Source organism: Diabrotica virgifera, chromosome 5, assembly GCF_917563875.1.
Source record: "Diabrotica virgifera virgifera chromosome 5, PGI_DIABVI_V3a".
Taxonomy (NCBI): Eukaryota; Metazoa; Arthropoda; class Insecta; order Coleoptera; family Chrysomelidae; genus Diabrotica; species Diabrotica virgifera.
The window spans coordinates 54,824,877-54,849,055 of NC_065447.1; the positions used below are offsets into that span (position 1 = coordinate 54,824,877).

At 31.1% G+C, this 24,179-nt stretch overlaps 1 protein-coding gene across 1 annotated transcript; it reads left to right on the forward strand.

Moving 5' to 3' along the window:
• The first annotated feature begins 5,617 nt into the window (after positions 1-5,617).
• On the forward strand, positions 5,618-20,501 carry LOC114339237 (zinc finger protein 569-like). Its single transcript, XM_028289861.2, has 2 exons — positions 5,618-6,110; positions 17,840-20,501. Exons 1-2 carry the CDS (start codon positions 5,696-5,698, stop codon positions 18,859-18,861), a joined length of 1,437 nt encoding a protein of 478 aa, XP_028145662.1. The 5' UTR covers positions 5,618-5,695; the 3' UTR covers positions 18,862-20,501.
• Positions 20,502-24,179: the final 3,678 nt, after the last annotated feature.

A 24,179-nucleotide genomic window follows, 5' to 3' on the forward strand; every position in this document is an offset into this window, starting at 1 on the left:
AGTATTACGTAGGATACTGGGCCCAATAAGGGAAAATAACAACTGGCGAATTAAGTATAATAGAGAAATATACGAGCAATATAGCGAACCAACTCTAGCACAACACACTAAACTACAGAGATTACGGTGGGCAGGGCACGTGGTCCGCATGCATGAGAATAGAATCCCCAGAAAATTGCTGAATGCAAGAATGCAGGGAAGAAGACCGGTTGGAAGACCTAAAAAGAGATGGGAAGACGAAGTCGATGAGGATGCCAGGAACTTCCTGGGAACGCGTTCATGGAAAAGAACAGCGGTAAATCGAAATGATTGGAGAAGCTTATTGAAGGAGGCCAAGGCTCGATTTGGGCTGTAGTGCCATTGGATGGATGGACCTTTATCCATGCAATTCATATGGGTAAATGTCAACGTTAAAGTGAACTTTAGTTAATGTTTACTTTAAGTTGATTATGAAACCGGGCGTTATAATAATGATTATAACGTAAAAGTTTGTTTTGCAAGTTTATATTAGAAAGTTTACCAGTCTGGCGGTTGGTAGAAAAGGTGTATGTCAGTATTACGGCGCCAAAAGCGTGATTTTTGGTACTTACGAGGTATTGCTTCTATCTAGGCCATCGATAAAAAGTTTTTTGCTAAAAACCACAAATTTTGACAGATGCACTTACGAGGTATTGTTTCTAGGCCATCGTTATATAAAAAATTTTTACTTCTTCTTGTAGTGCCTATCCGTTTTGGATATTGGCGACCATTATGGCAATCTGTAGTTTGCACACTGCTGCTCTGAAAATATTTGTGGTTGTTGTGTTAAACCACGTATGTCAATTTTCTGGTCTCAGTGTTCCTTCTACTTTTCCCTGCAAGATTAGATGCAGCAGTCCATATCTATCGCTGTTCTTCATGATGTGGCCGAGGTATTTGATTATGGCTGTTTTTATTGTGGTTAACATCTCTTTTTCTTTTTGCATTCTTAACAAAACACCCTGATTAGTAAGATATCTTCAGGATTCGACGATAAAGCCACATTTTGAAAGCCTCAATTATCTTGCAGGCGGCGTCTGTGGGAATCCAAGACTTAACTCCGTACAACAGTATAAAAAAGATATATATCATCGTAGTAACTTGATTTTTATGGATATTAATAAATCATGACATTTGAATACCTTAACCATTTTTTGAAATGCAGTTCGTGCTTTCTCTATCCTACATTTGATTTCTAGGGAATGGTCCCAATTTTCATTGATGTTCGTACTAAGGTGTATGTTTTTACTTTTTCTATTTGTTGATCGTTCACACCTGATTCGTCCTATTTTACTTAGACTCTTGATATGCTTTATGATCTTTTTATAGATTCATCAGTCTAAGCGTTTGATTTATGTCCAATAAAGGTAGCAGCAGGAAATTGATAATTGTTTATTCCATCTAAACTCCCCGTTTCGCATTTTTTTAAAGTAGGTAATTCAACGCTGTTGGAAGAATCTTTGGGATAATTTTTGAAACCGCACCGTGTAGGCTAAATTGGTGACCCCTTTTCAGAAATAGCTCCATGTTTTATTTTAAACCTAATTATTTCGCTTATTTTATTGTCGTCTTTTGTTAAAATGTATTTTAACTATTAAGTACTTTTAAAATATTATATGAGGCGTATAAGTGCAATTTTGTTCAAGTTAGAGATAAGTACAGTAATAGATAGTTAATACCCATTTTAATGTTGTGGCCAAAGGACACAAGTGAATTTAAAACCAATAGTGACATCTATGGGTATTTCATTTAACTCCTAAAAAAAGTTTGTTTCTCATTTGGCAGCCATTGGATATAAGTACGCTTATATCCCTTGGCCTCCAAACAAGTGTTAGTTATATCGTTTGGCAGCCAACTCGTTAATACTCGTTAGATTAGTGGTACAATGTGTTAAAGTTCATACCAAACCCTTCTTTCAGTGCGACATTAATTTTGATATCATATAAGATTTTAAGAATGTTGCTAATCATTGCATCATATTTTAGTTAATGCGAGTTGACACGATCCAAGTGTACTTGGAAAAAGAAAGAAAGACTGAAAGAGAAATGTTTGTACCAGAAAACTGGGTAGATATGAAGACCAGTTCAAAATGTATGGTTGTTAGGATGAAAGACCAGGATTTTGTTAATCTAGATACACTTCGGCAGATTCGACATAAAGGTACTGTACCGGGAATATGAACCATATGCAGTGGCTTAACTTCTACAGAAATTTGTCTTACCAACAACGGGAAGGACAACAAATCACATATTAAGGCCCTCTGGATAATATTTAGGAAGATCCCGCCCGACGAACTAGACAACTGCTTATATAGCGACGATGACTATTAATATAAATAGTCAATGATAGATATTAATAGTCTATAACTATTAAAGTTAAGTTTATTTCTAGTGTTGTTTCCTACTTTTTGCATTTTAATGCCAATTTTTAATTTTTTTTACAAAAATTATTCGTTTTATTGATCAAATTGTATTTAGAAGAATAAAGATACAAGTACAGAGTACAGTACAAGCACAATATAGGAGAATTCCTCCTATACTGTGGTACAAGTATTTAGTTGGAAGACAGTGGGTATAAGTGCTGTTTTTTTATTATTAGTCCAGAAAGCCACTGCGCATCCGCTAGGAAAATATTCTAATTCGGATTCTTTGCACAATCTTACTCAAAAAGGACTCCTTTTAACAAATTTGCATGTTGCCAGGACCAAAAAGTGGTCAAAAAAAATTTTTTTAAACGTTTTTTTTTTGTTTTTTTCCTAAAATTATTTTTTTTGCACGGAAAAAAGTTTTTTTAGGTTTTCTGGATCATTCCAAAGAGAAAAGGTCTTTAGTGACTTTTCTCTAAAAATGATAGTTTTTGACATATAAGCGATTAAAAATTGAAAAATTGCGAAATCGGCCATTTTTATCCCTCAAAAACTATGTGAAAAGCTGAAAATTTGAATGTTGCCAAGGTAGGTAGATATTCTTTAAACATCTATTGATGAAATTCCGAAGAGTTCTTTGCAATACAATATTTAAAACTCCTTTGTTTTTTAATTGCCAATCAAGCATGCACGACACTATTTTCCACCGACAGTATGGTGCAAATGAAAGGAATAAATTCGTTATTTCGTAAACCGGCAACTTTAAGGAAAAATCCCGAAACAGGTCGATTTTTATTTTTAAGTTATGATATTGTGGCATATATGGTATACTAGTGACGTCATCCATCTGGACGTGATGACGTAATCGATGATTTTTTTAAATAAGAATAGGGGTCGTGTGCTAGCTCATTTGAAAGGTTCTTCAATTCTCTATTCAGTAATATAAACATTTACATAATTATTTATAGAGGGTGTCCAAAAAATTTTTAATAATTAAATTATTTGACAAAAAAAGAAGTAGAAGGGCACCCTGTATAAAAAATTATGTAAATGTTTATATTACTTGATAGAGAATTGAAGAACCTTTCAAACGAGCTACCACACGACCCCTATTCTTATTTAAAAGAATCATCGATTACGTCATCACGCCCAGACGGATGACGTCACTAGTATACCATATATGCCACAATATCATAACTTAAAAATAAAAATCGACCTGTTTCGGGATTTTTCCTTAAAGTCGCCGATTTTCGAAATAACGAATTTATTCCTTTCATTTGCACCATACTGTCGGTGGAAAATAGTGTCGCGCACGCTTGATTCGCAATTAAAAAACAAAGGAGTTTTGAATATTGTATTGCAAAAAAACTCTTCGGGATTTCATCAATCGATGTTTAAAGAATATCTACCTACCTTGGCAACATTCAAATTTTCAGTTTTTCACATAGTCTTTGAGGGTTAAAAATGGCCGATTTCGCAATTTTTCAATTTTTAATCGCTTATATGTCAAAAACTATCATTTTCAGAAAAAAGTTACTAAAGACCTTTTTTGTTTGGAATGATCCAAAAAACCTAAAAAAACTTTTTTCCATGCAATAAAAATAATTTTAGGAAAAAAACAAAAAAAAACGTTTAAAAAATTTTTGACCACCTTTTGGTCCTGGCAACATGGAAATTTGTTAAAAGGAGTCCTTTTTGAGTAAGATTGTGCAAAAAATCCGAATTAGAATATTTTTCCTAGCGGATGCGCAGTGGCTTTCTGGACTATATAAACTATCTTAGAAAATGCTTAGTTTTTTAAAATCTGATATAATTAAACTAATTACCACTGAATATACAGTATGTCCCTGTAAGTTGTATACATATGGAAAACTTTTTTATTATTAATTTTACGATAAAAAGTTATGCTTTATAAAAAGCTCTGCATGGTCCAAAACCTAAGATTTAACCATCAAATATCAAATTTTTTGAATATTATACGAGGTATGTCAAAAAGTTTGAATTTCACTCAAGAATAAAGTAGCTTTATTTTTCACAATATTGAAAATTGCTATTATGAAAAGTTGTTTGGAATTAAAAACTGTATTCTAGTATGCAATTACATCCTTCTAATTGAATTTTTTTTTTGAAAAATTATGGATAACTAACATTATTTTCAGTTGTTTTAATTCAGGTAACTCTATTATTATTAATTTTACGAAAAAAAGTAATTCTTAATAAAAAGTTCTGCATGGTCTAAAATCTAAAATACAACCATCTTTTGTCAAATTTTATCAATTTTATACGAGGTATGTCAAAAAATATGAATTTCGCTCAAGAGTAAAATACGTTTATTTTTCACAATATCGAAAATTGTTATTATGAAAAGTTATTTAGCATTAAAAACAATGTTTCAGTATGTAATTACATCCCTCTAATTGAAATATTCTGAACTATAAAAGTACTTTACTTTTAATCTAAATTTATTTTTTTGGCATACCTCGTATAAAATTGATAAAATTTGATATAAGATGGTTGTATTTTAAGTTTTAGACCATCCAGAACTTTTTATTAAGAATCACTTTTTTTCGTAACATTAATAATAAAAGAGTTATCAGAATTGAAATAACTGAAAAAATAATGATAGTTATCCATAATTTCTAAAAAAAAATTTCAATTAGAAGGATGTAATTGCATATTAGAATATAGTGTTTAATTGAAAACAACTTTTCATAATAGCAATTTCCAATATTACGAAAAATAAAGCTACTTTACTCTTGAGTGAAATTCAAACTTTTTGACATACCTCGTATAATATTCAAAAAATTTTATATTTAATGATTAAATCTTAGGTTTTGGACCATGCAGAGCTTTTTATAAAGAATAACTTTTTTTCGTAAAATTAATAATAAAAAAGTTTTCCATATGGATACAACTTACAGGGACATACTGTATAACCACTATTACATAAAAGTTTTTGAAGTTAACAAGACCAGACAATGACCAATTATTTTGAAAAACAAGCGGTAGAATTTAGGAAAGGTGTTAAACTTTTAACTTGATTTTCTCAAAACTATAATTGTATCCCTTGGCTTCTACACGCCTTATTGTATATAATAAATATTTCAAAGATTATTAGTTAACCCTCCGCCTATGAACTAACTAACCAACCATAATGTTTGCCCCCCTCCACTTCAGTGTACACCAACACAATAAAACGAATTCCACTATAAAGCAGATGCCGATACAAATAAACAGTAATTTCACGTAATGTTTAGTTTATTAGTTTAGTAAATAAATTTTTAAAAATAAACATAAACAATTTTATTTAAAATGAAGTTGGGCCAAGAGACAATAATAATTAATCTTTTAAGTGACGATGAATGTTGCACAAATGATGAATCAGTGCTTAAAACACCTGTTAATACAGATAAAACTTTATATGAAGGGGATATTGAATTGATCCAGAAAGGCAATAAAACTTCTATTTTAGATTCAGACATGAACAGTGAATGTGTCGAAATAAGTGGATTAGAGGCCCAAAAATTATATGTTGAGTTTCAAAGTATTGGACCACTAATAGAAGATGAGTTTTTTTCTGAATCACCAATCAAAATTACTTCAAATGATGAACAGGAATTTTCTAATATCCAGATTCAAAATTCCAATGGCCAAGAGGTATTAAATACAAAATGGAAATTGATTAAAAAGAAAAGGAAGAAAACCATTTGTCTAGTCTGCAACAAATGTAAGTTCATTCATTCTATAATTTTTTAATTAACCCTTAACCACTAAACTGCCCTATGACCCCTATGTCATCCTTGCCGAAAATATATTTTGTTGTAAAACGTGTTTTATAAAAGATTTCTAGAACACCATCTGTGTACCCTCAAGGGGTGTGTAATTGTACCTGCTCCCAACTGCTACAGTTTTAGTATGGTTAAGTCTTTGAGCTAGGAGGTAAAGGTTTCTTGTGGTATTACATACCGCATATCAGAGTTTACGTTTCTGTAGTTAAAAGCAGTCCAGTATATTTTTTCCCTATTAGTTTGGCAGCATGTTCATCCAGTTGTTCTACCTTCAAGTGGAAAGCACTATTTTACTATTATCGAGTTACCAATACTCAAGTTTTTTTCTAGTTCAATTTATAAAAGATTTTGTAAGAACCTCCACTATTTTTGAAGTTATACTTCCTATATTATTATTCCCCGGCGCATGTGCACATGGACAGTATGATATTAAATAGTCGCTACATCTTTTAAGTTATTTAGCGCAAATCAGCCCTGTGATGGATGACCGAAGTTATCGTTAACATAAAGTTATCCTGTAGTTATGTTATAATCATCGAATTGGTGTGATGTATCATACTTAACTACTTGCGTTATTTCTTGACAGTTCTTGAGTTATCTGGTATATCAACTGTCACTTTATAACGCGACGTTAAACCTTAAGTTATGAGATAACTCTGTAGTTATGTTAAGGATTGTAAGGTTAAGTTTATGTTTTGATTTGTTTTTAGATAGAAATCAAGTGAATATTCAACGTAGAACGCTGCCTCAGGTTGTCCCAGGACCTTGTGCGGCATTTTATTTTTAATAAATCAAACTTAACCCACGAGTGGTCGCTATATGAGATTTTCTCTCACGGTTTCAGAAAATTGCACACAACTTTTTTTCTGGGACCTCGACAATCTAATAGAATAGAATAGAATAGAATACTTTATTGGTATAGCTTTACAGCTGCCATCATAAAGATGGATATACACGTCAGATATACAACACAATATAGTCACAGACACATAATCAAATACCTATACATACACTTAAATTTTAGATTTAACATAATGTACATTGATAAATATGAAAATTATTAATATTAGACAGAACTCATAACAGCAATCTAGTTGCTAAGTATTCTTCTACACTGTAGAATGCATGTTTACATAGTATACTTTTCACAACTCTTTTGAATTTCACCGGATGCAAAGATCTAACTTCATTTGGAAGATGATTATATAGCCTGACCCCCACATAATCTGTGGACTTCTCAAATTTGGATAGTTTGTGACCAACAGTAACAAACTGATTGGCATTCCTAGTTGAGTATGCATGTAAATCAGAATTTCTCTTGAATGAATGTAAATTATGCTTAATATACAATATGGATTTCAAGATATATATGGAAGGCAACGGTAAGATATTGTTATTAATGAAAACTTGCTTACAAGTATGCCCAAAAGGAATATTGAAGATAAGTCTAATAATTCTCTTCTGTTTAATAAACACTGTGTCTGATTTTGTGGAATTACCCCATAACGTAACATTATAAGTAAGGTGACAATAAACCAAGGAATAATATACATTAATGAGAGTTTTAATACTGAGTGTTCTCTTCAACTGTACTAAAGCATAGAATGAACAATTTAGTTTCTTATTAACATATTCAACGTGAACATCCCAACTCATAAACTGGTCCAAGAATACACCTAAAAATTTTATGTTTGGAATATTTACAATTTCAGGAATAGACACAACTGGCATATTTCGTTTGCATCTAAAATGTATATACGATGTTTTATCAATATTCAGTTGTAGCAAGTTTTGTGTACACCATGTTTGGAATAATCTGATAACCCTTGACACTCTATTTTGAAGCTCTACATATGTATGTGCTGATACAATCACAGATGAGTCATCTGCGTACATTACAATGTGGTCATGAGTAATATGATCAGGTAGGTCATTGACAAAAATAAGAAATAGCAGTGGTCCCAACACAGATCCCTGCGGCACTCCTACATCTACACTGAAGATGTCTGACCTTTCCTTGTTTAATTCAACATAGAATTTCCTCTCCAGAAGATATGAGTTCAATAAATTTAACATGTTACCTCTTATTCCGTGGACATACAATTTGTTAAGGACAAATTCAAATTTAAGACTGTCGAATGCTCTGGAAAGATCAAAGAAGATACCCACTACAAGAAGACCATCATCAAGGTGCCTATAGACAGATTCCATAAATACTTCAGTAGCCCCCTCTGTTGATCTTCCGGATCGAAAGCCATGCTGTTCTGAACACAGTGCATTATTTTTGTCCAAAAACTGTATGATCCTAGTGTAGTAAGCTCGTTCAAAAATTTTTGAAATTACATTTAACAAGGAAATAGGTCTATAATTATCAATACAAGTGTGATCGGATTTTTTATATACTGGAACAATTTTACTTAATTTTAGGTTTTCAGGAAATTCACCTGTGTTGTATACTAGGTTAATTAAATATGCCAGCGGTTCTGATATAACATCCTTGATGTGTTTGATCATTCTTGTGTTTAATTCATCATTTCCAAAAGAATGTTTATTTTTAAGACCACAAATAATATCAAGAACCTCATCAGATGTTACTGGAAAATAAACAAAACTGTCTATAGTCCACCTATGTGATAAAGTACAGTTTTGAGGGTTATTGTCAAGCCTATTTTTTAGTGCATTATTTCTGTCATTGAAATGGCATGCAAAATATTGAGCTAAATTTTTATCATCTGATATTAGTTTGTCTTCAATTTTGAGTTTAATTTTATTAGTACTTTGCTTTCTCCCTATAGTTTTATTTACTATACTCCACATAGTTTTTTGTTTATTATTACTACTTACAATTTGAAGATAATTGAATTCCCTTTTCTTTTCAGCAATAAGATTATTGTATTCCTTCTTGGTAGCTTTATACTCATTCCAGATGTTACTATTATTAGAGTTTTTAGCTTCATTAAATAGGTTTTTTAATTGTTTACTCCTAGCATATATGTCATGATCAACCCAACCTTTACTTTTATGCACGTCCTTACCTATTTTACCTTTAAGGGGACAGTTTGAAGTAATAGCAAAGTTTAAAGTATCCATAAATTCGATAAAAGCGTTATTAATATTACTTTCATTGTATACCTCGCAAAAACCAATCCTCATTAAGTCTTGTTTTAGGATGTCTAAATTATTATCATTTAAACACCTAAAACACTGCTGTTTTTTATTAGATTCCATCCTATCCTGATTACGACCTACAACAATGTCAAAAATAATGGCAAGATGGTCACCCATATTGGGTTGATTGACTTGACAAGTATGATTCATAGTGATATTATTAGTAGCAATGTAGTCAATTTTTGTTTTTGTTACTTTATTGTTATTCATGAAAATACGTGTTGGTATATTTGGGATATTAAGAGACAAACCAAACGATTGAAAAAGATCATCTAATCGAAGTTTTTCATTGCTCTGAATTAAGTAGTTGATATTAAAGTCTCCACAGAGATAAATTTTATCAACACGGTTGTGAAAATGACCTAAAATATTAAAACAATTATTTATAAAAGAATCTAGATTGCTGTTAGGCGTTCTGTACACATTAATGACTAGAAATTTACAGTTACTGATTAAAATAGTCACAGCACAACATTCAAAGCTTTCTTCCTCAGAGAATTTACGGCAATCAACGACTGAGACTGCATACTTGTCTGTCCCAGATTTAGATAAAATAAGAGTTCCACCATGTATTTTATTTTTTCTAGTAAAATGGGTTACTAAAGTGTACCCTGGGATATAAATAAGATTAATATTATCCTCATTACACCAGTGCTCCTGAATACATAGAATGTCAGGTTTTTCAGCATTAGAAAAAAGCTCAAGATTTAAAAGTTTGTTTGTTAAACATTGTACATTAACCGAGATTAACTTCAATTTAAAGTCATTTACTATACGTGAAATAGTTGTATTGCTTGAGGACCCACCTAATGCGACAGCGTCCTCCTCATCTTGAAAAACGAGACTAATGCTCCGCTGGGCCAGATTTCTCGCTTCCATGCATTCTTAATTAAGTCTCGTCTAATGGTCACTTTCATGGATGCATATATGTCAGGTTTTTTGGACTGATGGATTTCGCATTTTACGCCATCTAAATGATTTTCCAGGAACTTTTCTAATTGCTCCGGTTTTGTATCAGGCTTTAGGCGAGTCACATGTAGGTTGATCATTTGTGGAACAGCCTCAATGTTGCAAGGTGACTCGGTACTTCCAACTAAGAACTTCCTCTTTTTTCTATGAGCTACCTGTGTCCACGCACCGTTGCTTGAAGACTCTGAAAGAACCGGAGCATTATTTTCAGTGTTCAACAGATTATGTAAAACAGTTTGAGTTTTGGCTTCTTGCATTGCGGCACTCATTTGTCTTGATGTAATGTATTTTTTTTCATTTGGCACTTCATTTCCAAAGTTTGTCGATGTTGAGGATCGCGCTAGCGTTCCGTCTGCAGGAATTTTAGTCACTACTAATTCAGTTTGTTTACTATTAGTAAGGTCATTAACATTTTGTAGTTGTTTATCATCTTTACCAGGGGAAGTCCAGTTTTTTCTTTTGTCAACGTTAATTACCTTGAATTCAGGTTCTTTAGTTTTTTGTTTTACTTTTTCTTCAAGGAGCTCGTTAGTTCTTTTTAACAATTGATTATTATCAAATAAAATTTTATATTTTTCCTCTTTTTCACTTAAAATTGTTTTTAGAAAATCAATTTCCAACTGTAGGATATGTGCATTTACCTCTTGAGTATGACTTACTGAGTTTCCTTTGGGATTTTCAGATTGTTCACATGTCTCACATACAATTCTAGTATCACATAACTTTATACATTTCTGCTTTTTTCTTGATGAACAAGATAAATGAAAAATACTTCCACATTTTATGCACACTATAACGTTAGTAGTTTTCTGGCAACATTTGAATGCTTTTTCCTTAAAATTCTCATCATTTACAGAGAGGAGTAATTTCACGTGCGCATCGTTCGGCGCCATCTTGAATATGACCGTCCGTAATAGACTCGTCCGCTCAGATAGTGACTCAGTTTTCTTAGTATCACCATTTTGTTGAGTCAGAGCGCTTCATGTGAGAGATTCTCTCATCAAGCGACCACTGGCGTCACAGTTGGTGACGCCAGTTTAATAAAAATTAATTTGATTATTCCCCTTAAAACCTAAAATAATATCCTTTTATGATGTAATAAAAGGTGGCGTGGATGTGGTCGATGATATGAAAATCCTATATTCTGTTTCACGGGTTAGTTGTAGATGGTCACTTACCACATATTTTTCAATGTTAAATATTGGCGGCATCAATAGTCACATTTTATATAAAGATAATAATAATAAAACAGAAAAACGTCGTGTCTTTTTAAAGCAAATGGCTTTATCGTTGATGAAACCTCATCTTTTTTGTAAAATTTTGTAAAGGAAGGCAAAAGTTGGATATGTGAGAGAAAATCTCACGCGCGACCACTCGCGTAACAACCAGCCTAGCGACCAATGCCGGGTTAAGATCAAATATAAAGCAGCACAAAATTATCAAAAACATAGACCTAAGATAACAATTAAAAACGCGTAGGTAATAAAATTAAAACAATAATAAAAATGAAAAAGGAAGCTAATAATTTAAAACTAGAAGGTTATTGCAATTTTAAAAGTTATACAAAAATCAAATCGAGAGATACAAATTGAAATTTATATTTATAAACATCCAAATCCAAGCGTTTTATACTAAATTTACAATCAAGATGCAGTAGAAATAAACAAACCAAGACACGTTAAATGCTACTAGAAGCACTCCCGAATCGTAATTTACAATGTACCAATATACATTGTAAATCCCAAATCATGATTTCCAAAGTTTATACATTGTAAATTATGATCCGGGAGTGCTCCTAGTAGCATTTAACGTGTCTTGGTTTGTTTATTTCTACTGCATCTTGAATGTAAATTTAGTATAAGTATCTACTTTTCACGATTCACCACCGAACCACACCGAACAGCGAACAGCTGTTCAGTCATCGGTAGCCGGTAGATAGGTATACCAACTTCTCGTGATTCTCTTTCTCGCTCCAACTTGTACTGATTCTACATAAGGTTCTCTTTTTAGACAAATTAATATTTTCTTCCGCCCGATAACGTCTGAGAAATAACTCATCTCATAATGGTGGATGATCCATCACACCGAGTTTTCGTTTTATAGTTATGGAGATAGTTATATGTTATAGTTATGTTAACTTTAACGCAAACGTTAAAAATAACTTCGGTAATTCATCACACGACTGAATAAGGTGTGCGCGAAAAGAACATATTATTAGTGTTTTTAGTAAATATATTTATTATAATTTTTATGTCTGTGGATTTGTCTTCCTCCTAATAAGTATTATTGAAAATGTTTATTTTCATTTAAGGTACTAGTACACTTTAGAAGACCAAAAATAATCATTTTTTTCAAGAATTTTTTTCTCACAACCTTTATTAAAAATGAACATAAATCTTTTTACATATTATTATCTAACTCTTAGAGGGTACAAAAAATATATCTTTTTTCATTGATGCACGTACACTAATATTGTAGAGGGCGCAAAAGTCGAGGCCTCGAAAAGTGATGGCGGACAGTTAATCTCGGGATTGCGATATCTGAAACAAAAAAATCGTACTGCATTTGAAAGAGGAAGGTTTCTTACGTGACAATTTACCACAATTTGACCAAAAAATACAAAATAAATATTTTTTTACCCTGAAAAACTGAAGAAAAACCGGCGATTTTTTCACAAAAATTTTACAATTTTCCGTAAAATCCTTTTTTTGCGGAATTTTTCACTAACGGTGACAAATTGTCACGTAAGAAACCTTCCTTTTTCAAATGCCGTACGATTTTTTGTTTCAGTGATCCCAATCCTGAGATTAACTGTCCGCCATCGGAACTACTTTTTTTCGAGGCCTTGACTTTGGCACCCTCTACAATATTAGTGTATGTGCATAAATGAAAAAAGATATATTTTTTGTATTCTCTAAGAGTTAGATATTAATATGTAAAACGTTTTATGTTTATTTTTAATAAAAGTTCTGAAAAAAAAATCTTGAAAAATGCCTATTTTTGGTCTTCTAAAGCAGGGGTGGGCACATACTTTTAAGCGCAGGCCAAAATGAAATTTTCAAAATGTCTCCCGGGCCGGAGAACTATACCACAGAATAGGAAACAATTGTTTCTTATCCTGTGTCTGTGACTATACCCATTATGTACGCTACGCACAAGCTAATGTTTTTGGTAGTTTTCTTCTGCCCAAAAAATTTTTTGACAAAAATACTATAAGTATCATTTTAAAACATTTGGACAAGTACATTTGACTGTAATAATAAATAATAGTAATAATAAATTGTCTTCCTTTGGTGTACATGCGAAAAATTTAAGAAGTTTTCAGGGACTTTTCGGCCCTCTGTAATAATTTAATATTTCATTCTGCGTTTAAATTTTTCAAAAATACTCTCAGGATTCGAAAAAGAATGAATGCAGTTAAAAAGCATTTGCCCGAAATTTTGCGCGTATGCTCTTAAAAAATTGCTTGCGGAATTTCTAAACGGGCCGGATAAAGTAAGCAAACGGGCCGGATGCGGCCCGCGGGCCGGCTTTTGCCCACCCCTGTTCTAAAGTGTACTAAGTAGTACCTTGATGTAATTCTTAAAGTTGGTTGTCTTGAAAGCTGGTATTATTCTTTTGTTTTTTATGTGTTTGATTTTTTTAGTTGACCAGGGTTGGCAAAAACCATGGTTTTTTCCAAACAACCAAAAAATACAAGTTTTTTGGTTTAAAGCAGGTTTTTTTGGTCTCAACCAGGTTTATTTGATTAGGTGTATTACAAGTCTAAATACTTTAAAATTAAATAAATTATTTCACAAAATAGTAATAAAGAATGAAAAAAAGATTTAAGACAAAAGAAAAAAGACTTTTATTCTTATTTACAGACACAAAAAATTAATATAACTAAAAAATATTTTCAGAGGTAATAATATTCAAAATAACTAAATTCAAAAATACAAAAATATAATTTTTTAATCATTAATTTTCTTTATTTCCTGCGGCATATACAGGGTGGGGCATTAGTAAGACAAAGTCCAATTACTCGTTTGTCGTAAGAGATACGAAAAAAAGTTATGTAGGTAAAAGTTGGGGCACTGACAGGACTATAATTTAAAAATATTTTCAAATATACAGGGGTGTGCGTATTGACAGGGTGACACAAACTTATGTTTTTTTAAATGGAACACCCTGTATATTTTTACATTTTTGGATTCTCCTCAATGTTTCCAATCTTAAAATAATATATAGTGTTGTAATATTATCCGAGGTACTTTAAAAGATAATTACGTTTATTTGTTAATTTCATAGCAAAATTTACACCCTGTAGAATTGTAGTGATTTGACATCAAATTTTTATTTTATGTTCAAACTATTCTTAATATAGTCTACTATTGTTAAACATTAACAGTATAGCGAAATGTTAAATTTTAGTATACAGGGTTGATCGAAACTCGGAATGAGTATTTTCTTAGTTTTCTTAAATAGAACACGCTGTATTTTAGTATTGTAATAAAATGATATTTTTATGGCACTTTTTTATTTTTTAAGCATTCCCTATACCTAAGTGCTTTAATTTGTAAGTTATTCGTGATTCTTTTAGCCAAACATTAACTGCAATAAAAATTACGTGAAATTTTATTAGATGGCCGTGAAAATATTCAATCAAAAATAATTTTTCGAAAAAAAGTACATCATAATCTAGTCTGATCCTTACTTTATTAATATTGGATGAGATATCCAAATAAATTCGTAGTTAAGATTGTTGGTGCCCAAAATATTAATAAAAACATACAATATTCTACCTAGTCGGCTATGACACTAAATTTCTTTAACAATTTGACATTATACTATTTCTACAGTTCCAGTTGCTTTGTTACCATTACTAATATGAATTTTTCTAATGAGGAACTGATGAGATTTTTGTGCTAATGGAGTATAACAAAAATGTGCTACCAGCAATAAAAAATTTTCATCAGAAATTCCCTGATAGACAACTAAGAAGAGAAACGTTTAAAAATATTCTAGAACGGTTTCAACGGACTGGACACTTAGATTATGATAAATCTTATCGAACAAAAACTATTGTAAGTGAAGAAAACAGGAATTAAATGTAATCCTTAGTGTCACTGAGGATCTGCATATTAGTACAACCGTTCTTACAATCTAAGTACCTATCTAGTCTGTTGAAACCGTTTTAGTATACTTTTAAAAGTTTCTCTTTTTGGTTGTCGTCTATCAGGGAATTGCTGATGATAAATTTTTATTGCAAGTAGCTCATTTTTGTTATACTCTCCTAGCACAAAGCCATTTTATTCAGTTCCTTATTAGAAAAATGAATATTAGTAATGGTAGCAAATCAACTGCAACTATATAAATAGCATAATGTCAAATGTTTAAGCAAATTTTGTGTCATAGCCAACTAGGGAGAATTATGTATGTTTGATTAATATTTTAAGCACCAACAACCTTAACTACGAATGTATTTGGATATCTCATCCAATATTAATAAATTAAGGATCAGGCTAAATTATTATGTATTTTTTTTTCGAAAAATTATTTTTCATTGGATATTGTCAAGGCCACCTAATAAAATTTCACGTAATTTTTGTTGCAATTAATATTTGGCTTAAAGAATCACGAATAACTTACAAATTAAAGCACTTAGGAATGCTTAAGAAATAAAAAAGTACCATAAAATATCATTTAATTACAATACTAAAATACAGGGTATTCCATTTATGAAAACTCAGAAAATACTCATTCCGAACTTCGACCCATCCTGTATACTAAAATTAAACATTTCGCTATACTGTTAATGATTAACAGTAGTAGACTATATTAAAAATCGTTTGAATATAAGCAGAAAATTTGATGTCAAATCACTACAATTCTACAGGGTGTAGATATTGCTACGAAATTAACAAAAAAACGTAATTAACTTTTAAACTACCTCCTATAATATTACAAAACCATATATTTTAAGAAAGGAAACATTGAGGAGAATCCAAAAATGTAAAAACATACAGGGTGTTACATTTAAAAAAACATAAGTTTGTGTCACCCTGTCAATACGCACGCCCCTGTATATTTGAAAATATTTTTAAAATATGGTACTATGTGTGTCCCAACTTTTACTTTAATACCTTTTTTTCGTATCTCTTACGACAAACGAGTAATTGGACTTTGTCACACTAATGCACCACCCTGTATATTAAAAAATTAAAAACACCAGTTTGGAGGTTCTTGCTGAAACCAAAGGTTTTTTGGTTTCCCTTGGTTTAATTAAAAACTTTAAATCCAGGGTTTTCCCTTGGTTTAAACTAAGGTTTCAAGCATATTGGTTTAAACCAGCCCACCCTGATTCCGACTGAATGTGTAATCAAGCAGAAGGTACTGGTTTTTTTCTCTAGTGGTGGAATGACTAATTTCAGGACTTTCTTATGCAGGCTTTGGTTTAAAATTTTGTTTATTTTGTTTGTTGTAGGTATCCATTTTTACTGCTATTTGTTAAGTGATAATAGGAAATTTGCATAAAATTTTAAATTCGAAAAAAATGTTATAAATCGCAACAGTACATAATTTAAAACATGTATCAAAGATAAAAAAGTTTTGTTTGCTTTTCGTTTGGCCCCTAAAGACGATTAAAAATTCAAATTATACCAGCCAGTCCAAAACGCATCGTGACGTCATCCGGTTATATATTTACATTCTACACCAACAAAGTAAACAAAATTGTATATAATTTTAAATTAGACATTATAAACGTCAGTAGAAAATGCAGTTATGTGACGTTACAAGTGTTTTTGATTGTTTGAACTATTCATAGAAAATTTGTACGTTTACAAAATGGTTTTATTTTCCATAGTAAACCTTCTTTCCTTTCCTTCAATAACTATATTAAACTCCAATCTCAACAAACTGGTATATATTATTACAATGACATACGATAAATGTCATTAGAATATAAATATTTTTCCTTTATTCCACGACGACAAGCTGGCCAAATACCCAAGTAGGTGGAGGCCAATAAACTAAAGAAGAAGCAGAAGAATATACCTAAATATAACCATATAGTTAAACTAGGCGACGTCACGGGTCGTTTGAACTATTTTAAAGTACAGAAGACTTTAAAGTATTATGAGTTTTTGAAGCGTGAAATTTTGGAAATCTCATTTTTAAACAAAACTGAACATTATTATGTAATAAAAAAATGTGCAAGTTCCCTATATTGTATCACAAAGTTATTTTTTACCATGGAAATTTTTATAAGTCTATGTAACATTATATGATAAGCTGACAATTTATGTTGTGTAGGATGGGATGATTAATTGTGTATTGTTGAATCGGTATGGGTAGGTAGGTGTCAAGGTTAATAATTAAATCTAGAAAATTTATGGATTGATTCTGTTATGTTTCTGTTGAATTTGTTATTTTTGTCTGGTAGTTCCTGTAAAACATCTTATCAACTGTTATATTTTAAAAACTTTATTTTCATCTTCTTCGTCTTGGTATTGGGTATCTATGCTTTTATCTGTTTATTTTTTTGTAGCCTTTCCCACGACCAAGGAGAGAAATGAACATTTCAATAAACATTGTGTTAATAAAATCATCATATGTAGATTTTGTAGTAAAACGTATGTTTCAAAAGATGAATATTTGGTGCATTATTCTTTACATATCGTCAAGAAGAAATCAGCAGCTAAAAACAATGGTAAAAACTTTATTACTACTAAAACTATTGATGTATCAAATACCGAAAAGCATGGAAAAGAAATATTTAAATGCAATGTATGTACAGCCGAGTTTGCTAATCTGTTGCAAATGCAAATTCATCAAAAAAATCATGGTGCCAAAAGACCTTTTAAGTGTGAATTTTGTTGCAGAACATTTGTACATTTTAAGAAATTCAAAAAACACAGTTGTAATTCGAAATCTTCCAAAGATACCAATTATTTAATAAATGATTCTTCACATATTATTAAAAAGAAAAAGAAATCTACCAGACGTTCAAAGTATTTAATAATACATGAATCATCACATATTCAAAAGAAAAAGAAAAAATATCATAAAGTCACTGGACAACACGCTGATATTAGTAAAATTATCGATGAGTTAATTTCGGAAGACAATGGAAGAGAGATATTTAAATGTAATATATGCGATAAAAAGTTTGTTAGCATGGTGCAAGTTCAATTCCATCAAAAACTTCATGGTATCATGAGACCTTATAGGTGTCATGTTTGTTGCAAAGCATATGGACATGTTAAGAACTTGGAAAAACACAATTGCTACTTCAAAACTTTCAAATGCCGTCGATGCTTTTCAGTGTTTTCACAAAAAACGGTTTACAATAAACACGTTGGTCATCATAACACTAATTCCTTATTTAATTGTGATAAATGTTGTCATAGTTTTGAATCTAAACAAAATTTGACTAGGCATCACAAGGGTAATTGTCATCCAGACAAACTGTTTAAATGCAAAACATGCAACATAAGTTTTACATCAAAGAAAACTTTTGATTCCCATACAGCTCTGGGTTTTACGGGAATATATTTGTCAAATATGTAACAAGAACCTACAATGTATTAAAATGTATGCAATAAAACAATGTATGCAATAAATCAATAATCAATATCATATAATATGATATTTAATTATAATGCATTTACTCACGGTTTCTGCTGTTCATTTTAAAGAACCGCTTGGATTGACATGAAATTTGGCACACACATAGCCAACATGTCAAAGAAAAAAGTTGTAGTGCGCCGATGTGTGCTTTTACCCTGGGGGTGAGTTTCATCCCTTATCAGGAGTGAAAAAATATATGTTCAAAATAAGTCCGGAAATGGATAAACTGACTAATTCTAAGCAATTTTTGTTCTATAGCGTTTTTCACTACATCAACACTTTTCGAGCTATTTGCGAATGAATATGTTCATTTTTCAACAAAAAAAAACACTTTTTTTAGAAGGTTATTTTATCGAAAGTAATTATTTTATCGAAAAAAGCATTTTTAGTAAAAATATAGCCTATGAAAAAGTGGAAAAATGGTGTATGTATAAGGTATCTAGACCCAGTAGAAGCAGTTTTAGCTAATGAAAAATAGGTTCATATTCGTCAAATTCCAAAGCGAATATTTCAACGTGCAATAACCAAAAATGATGCACTTTTTGGGGAAAACGCATTAGGACTTTTAAAGTTTTTAAAATCACCTTTATTTTTGTTTTTAAACGCTTTTTTAAACTGTTTTCTTTATTTCAATAGTTTGCATCAAATCTTTAGACGTTAATTTGACTGACTTTTCTTCAATGCAAATGAATGAAAATTTGCAAACATATGCCTTCGCGGGAACAATACACGAATAGTCCATATTTTTTTTATGTTTATTAATTGTTTAAATAAAAAAAAAAACGATTTAATGGAAAATGCTTAAATTTTCTTGTTTTTACAATGTAGAAACTTCAAACTTTTTCGGATTGAAGCTGATGCTATGAACTATACATAATTTCACTTTTTACGTTAATTGTTTACGTTATGCTTCATAAATAAACAATAAAGTTTCAAATTTTGAATACTTGATATTTGTTTATATATAAATCGGCGTTTATTCGTGTCAAATTTCAATACGATACGAAACAAAACTTCAACCAAAACGCGAATTCAAAAAATTCGTGTTTTTATCGTAGTCTTAGAAAAACCACCGGTAGAGACGTTTTGTGCTACAATTAACATTAAAATTCGTTTTGTCGTATTAAAACGCTTTTCTTTAGTTCATTCGTTTGGATCAAATCTTTGGACGTTAATTTGACTGCCTTTTCTTCAATGCAAATGACTAAAAATTTGCAGACATGGATTCGCGGGAACAATACACGAATAACCAATAAAAAGTTTTTTGTTTATTAATTGTTTAAATAAAAAAAAACGATTTTAACGGAAAATGCTTAAATTCTCTTGTTTTTTACAATGAAGAAACTTGAAACTTTTACAGATTGTAGCTAATTATGTGAACTATACATAATTTCTCTTTTTACGTTAATTGTTTACGTTATGCTTCATAACTAAACAATAAAGTAATTTTTTGCCGATTCCGACTACTTTTCATGTTTGTACATCATATGTTTTATACATATTTTAATAAACATGACGATATATTTTCATGTTTGAAAAGTGTAAGACTAAAAAGTAAAAAATAAAAAAAATATGAAAAAGATATTTTTAAGAAACGCTTTTCTTTAGTTACGAGTGACTAAAATTAAACATATTATAAAAAAATCAACTAAAAAGCAAAAAATAAAAAAAAATTGAAAAAATTATAACACATTCGTTGAAAAGCGTGGTGCGAAAACCGTTTATTGGATGAAGACGCGCCACGCTTTTCTTTGACGATTGTGATTTTTTCAATTTTTTTTATTTTTTGATTTTTGGTTGATTTTTTTATAATACGTTTAATTTTAGTCACTCGTAACTAAAGAAAAGCATTTCTTAAAAATATTTTTTTATTTTTTTAAAAAGTTTCTTGTACCAAAAGTAAGAAAGTTGCGCTCAAAATAAAGGTGTCCCTTTTTTTGGCAAAAAAAAATCGGGAAAATCACCCCCAATTAGCATTTCAAATGAAATTAATCGCTGACGCTTCACAAGTTACTTTAATTACGTATTATATAGCTTTGATCTAAGTTTTATAGGTTCAAAGTGCTCATTTTTGAAAAAATTTGGTTTAATGTAAATTTTTTTTTAACTTTGAAATAATCCTTTTTTTTTCAAAATACAAAAATTATTAGTGATATCATAAATCTTAAACAATAAAAAAAAATGTAAGTAGGTTTTGCTTTTCTGAATGTTTTGGATTTTTTGTCTTTCTGTAACACAAAAATTGGTTAAGATATGGCTGTTCAAAATTTGCATGCACTCGTGATTAGTGACTCGTTCAAGCCCTTTCAACAAAAAACACTTTGGACAGGTGAATCTAACAGATCATAAATATAAACAATACGTAAAAAGAGTAACTTGTGAAGCGGAAGCGATTAATTTTATTTGTGATGCTAATTAGGGGTTGATTTTCACGAGTTTTTTATAAAAAAATAAGCTAACTTAATATAACTTAACTTTGGCTAATAAGCCAACTTTATTTTGACCCTAACTTGCTTACATTTGATGCTAGAAATTAAAAAAAAAACAACAAAAATAAAGCTTTTTTAAACACTTTAAAGCTGTTTAAAAAGTTCTGATGAGTTTTCAACTTTTCATTGGGTATAACTCTGCTTCTACTTGGTCTAGAGACTTCAGACATAGTTGAAAATGTTCAAAAAATTCACTCGCTATAACCCGAAAAGTATTGACTTAGTGAAAAAAATTTATATAACAAAAGTTGCTTGGAATTAGTCAATTTATTAATTTCCGGACTTATCTTGGACAAATGTTTTTTCATCCCCGAGAAGGGGCGATACTCATCCCAGGGCAAAAGCACACATCGACACAGTACCTATCATTTTTTTCTTTGGCATGTTAGCTATGTTTATACCAAATTTCATGTCAATCCAACCGGTTCTTTAAAATTCACATGTTTTTCAATAATTTACCGTGAGTGAATGGACTATAAATGGTATAATGTCAATTAGACCGTTTATACTTTGTTTCACTTTAAGAATAGAACGTTGCGCTTATGGAGATCAGTGTTGCCAAACCTCTCGGGCACGGGTGGCTACTCGACTGCCGATATACGATTCATTCTAATCAGTACGGCATGGCATCGGTGCGCTTCTATCGTCCATAAGAAATGCATGGGGCTATCTCCGCAATGTTATATTCTTAACGTGAAACGCTCTATAGGTACTGTATAACGTCAATACTTTATTTATTATGATAGGATATAAGCTAAGTGTCCATGTTTATATGTGTTACGATTAGATTTATTTTTAGCTTGATCTCGACTAGTCTGAATATTAGCAATAATATTAATGTGTAAGTTATTTATTTTACCAATAGGCTCAACGACTGATTCATTTATTTTATATTTATGTAATTTATATGTATGGCTGCGTACATTTGTATGTACGACTAATTAATTTATTTTATACTAATTTAATTTTTATGTACGGCTGCGGCCATTTTTATGTATGTCTGACCCCTTAACCTTCCGATGACCAACCTTTTTTTGTTACACGGATGACCAAGGGGGGGGGGGAATGACCCCAGGTCAAAAATGTCAAAAATGACAATTAACAAAAAAATGAAGTGTTTTTAATTTTTTTTATGGCATGGACTTTATGTCATTCAGCCAGTCACAACATAAGTATTAGTGTCATGTGTAGTGTGTGTGTTGAGTAAGTGTCTTGTTACTTTGCAAAGTCGACGTCATTAGCGTAAAACTACTTGGAATTACACATAATAGACGGTATTTTACTAAACGTCAACTTCAGAATATATTTTTTATTCGTAAAATACAGGAATTTTTTTTTATTTAAAAATATGAGGATATCTAGAATGATATTAAAGTCAAATAAAAAAATAATGAGTTAAAAATTGAAAATACTTTTGAATTTATTAAAGAAAAACATACGCTGGGGTCACAATTTCCCCCGTTTGGTCATCCGAAGGTTAACGTCCACACTCGAGTACGCTAAACTGTCAAAATTTTGCACAATCGAGAAAATTCAATAACAAATTGATTTTTTTGGCCAGTCTTTTTCAAAGAAACTGTGCATTAAGGGGTTAATTTATTTTATACTTATTTAATTTTTATGTACGGCTGCAATCATTGAATAGTTTACCTTGAGTGTTTACCTTTAGTAGCCGATTTTTATTTAAACCCACATTTTACGTTAAAGTGACGTTAATTACCTTGGCGGACCCAGAATAGGTTGGTTAAAATTAAACATTCAAAATAAAATAAGTCTATTTTACAAAATGTAAAAAAATGGAAATTATAGAAAGAAGTTTTTTGAATACAATGGATCATGTTCTTAACCCGGCAGTGAACGCTATTTGAGATTTTCTCTTACGGTTTCAGAAAATTGCACACACCTTTTTTTCTGGGAAATTATACGCGCTGTAGTTTCTTCTGGTCTTCTAACTATCCTCCCTCGACAATCTAATAGACTCGTCCGTTCAGATAGTGACTCAGTTGACTTAGTATCACCAGATTGTTGAGTCAGTCTTCATGTGAGATATTCTCTCATCGCGCGACCACCCGCGCCACCAACTGTGTATCAAAATTAATTTTATTTTGCCACTTAAAACCTTAAATAATATCCTTATGTGGTCGATGAAATGAAAACCCTATATTCTGTTTGACGGGTTAGTTGTAGATTCTAGCCTTCGCAATTCTATTGCAAGAATTGCCAAAATAACATTACCGAACTCATCACAACCTGAACCATCGGGCATTCAGTTTTTTCATTTTGCCCTCGCAGCAAAAATAACAAAGTAAAAAAAATGTAATTCTTATCATCAACCAATTTGTCCAGGGCATTCTTGTTATACTTGTGTAAAGTGCGTTGCCGTAAATTATGAAAATACATATATTATTATGTATATTATGTTATATTATTATGTTCTTATTATTAGTTATTAAAAAAAGTTTAAAATCTGTTTTGAATAAATTCCTTGAATTTATTCTTATGTCTACAGGGTGAGACAAAAATGTGTTACAATACATTTACGATTTTTGATTTTTGGATAAGGCAAAATAATTGCATTCTTTCGCACCGTTTCACCTTCTATGTGCCGTGCGAATGCTGCCCGGAAATGCTGTCTCTTCGCTAGCTTTTCGAGCTGTGGCAAAAAAAACTTCATCAGATAATCTGCTAGCACCTCATCTTGTTGCTCTGTGGGGATCTTCTGCCCTCTTGAACCACCCAACTGTACTATAGAGTGAAAATGATCCTATC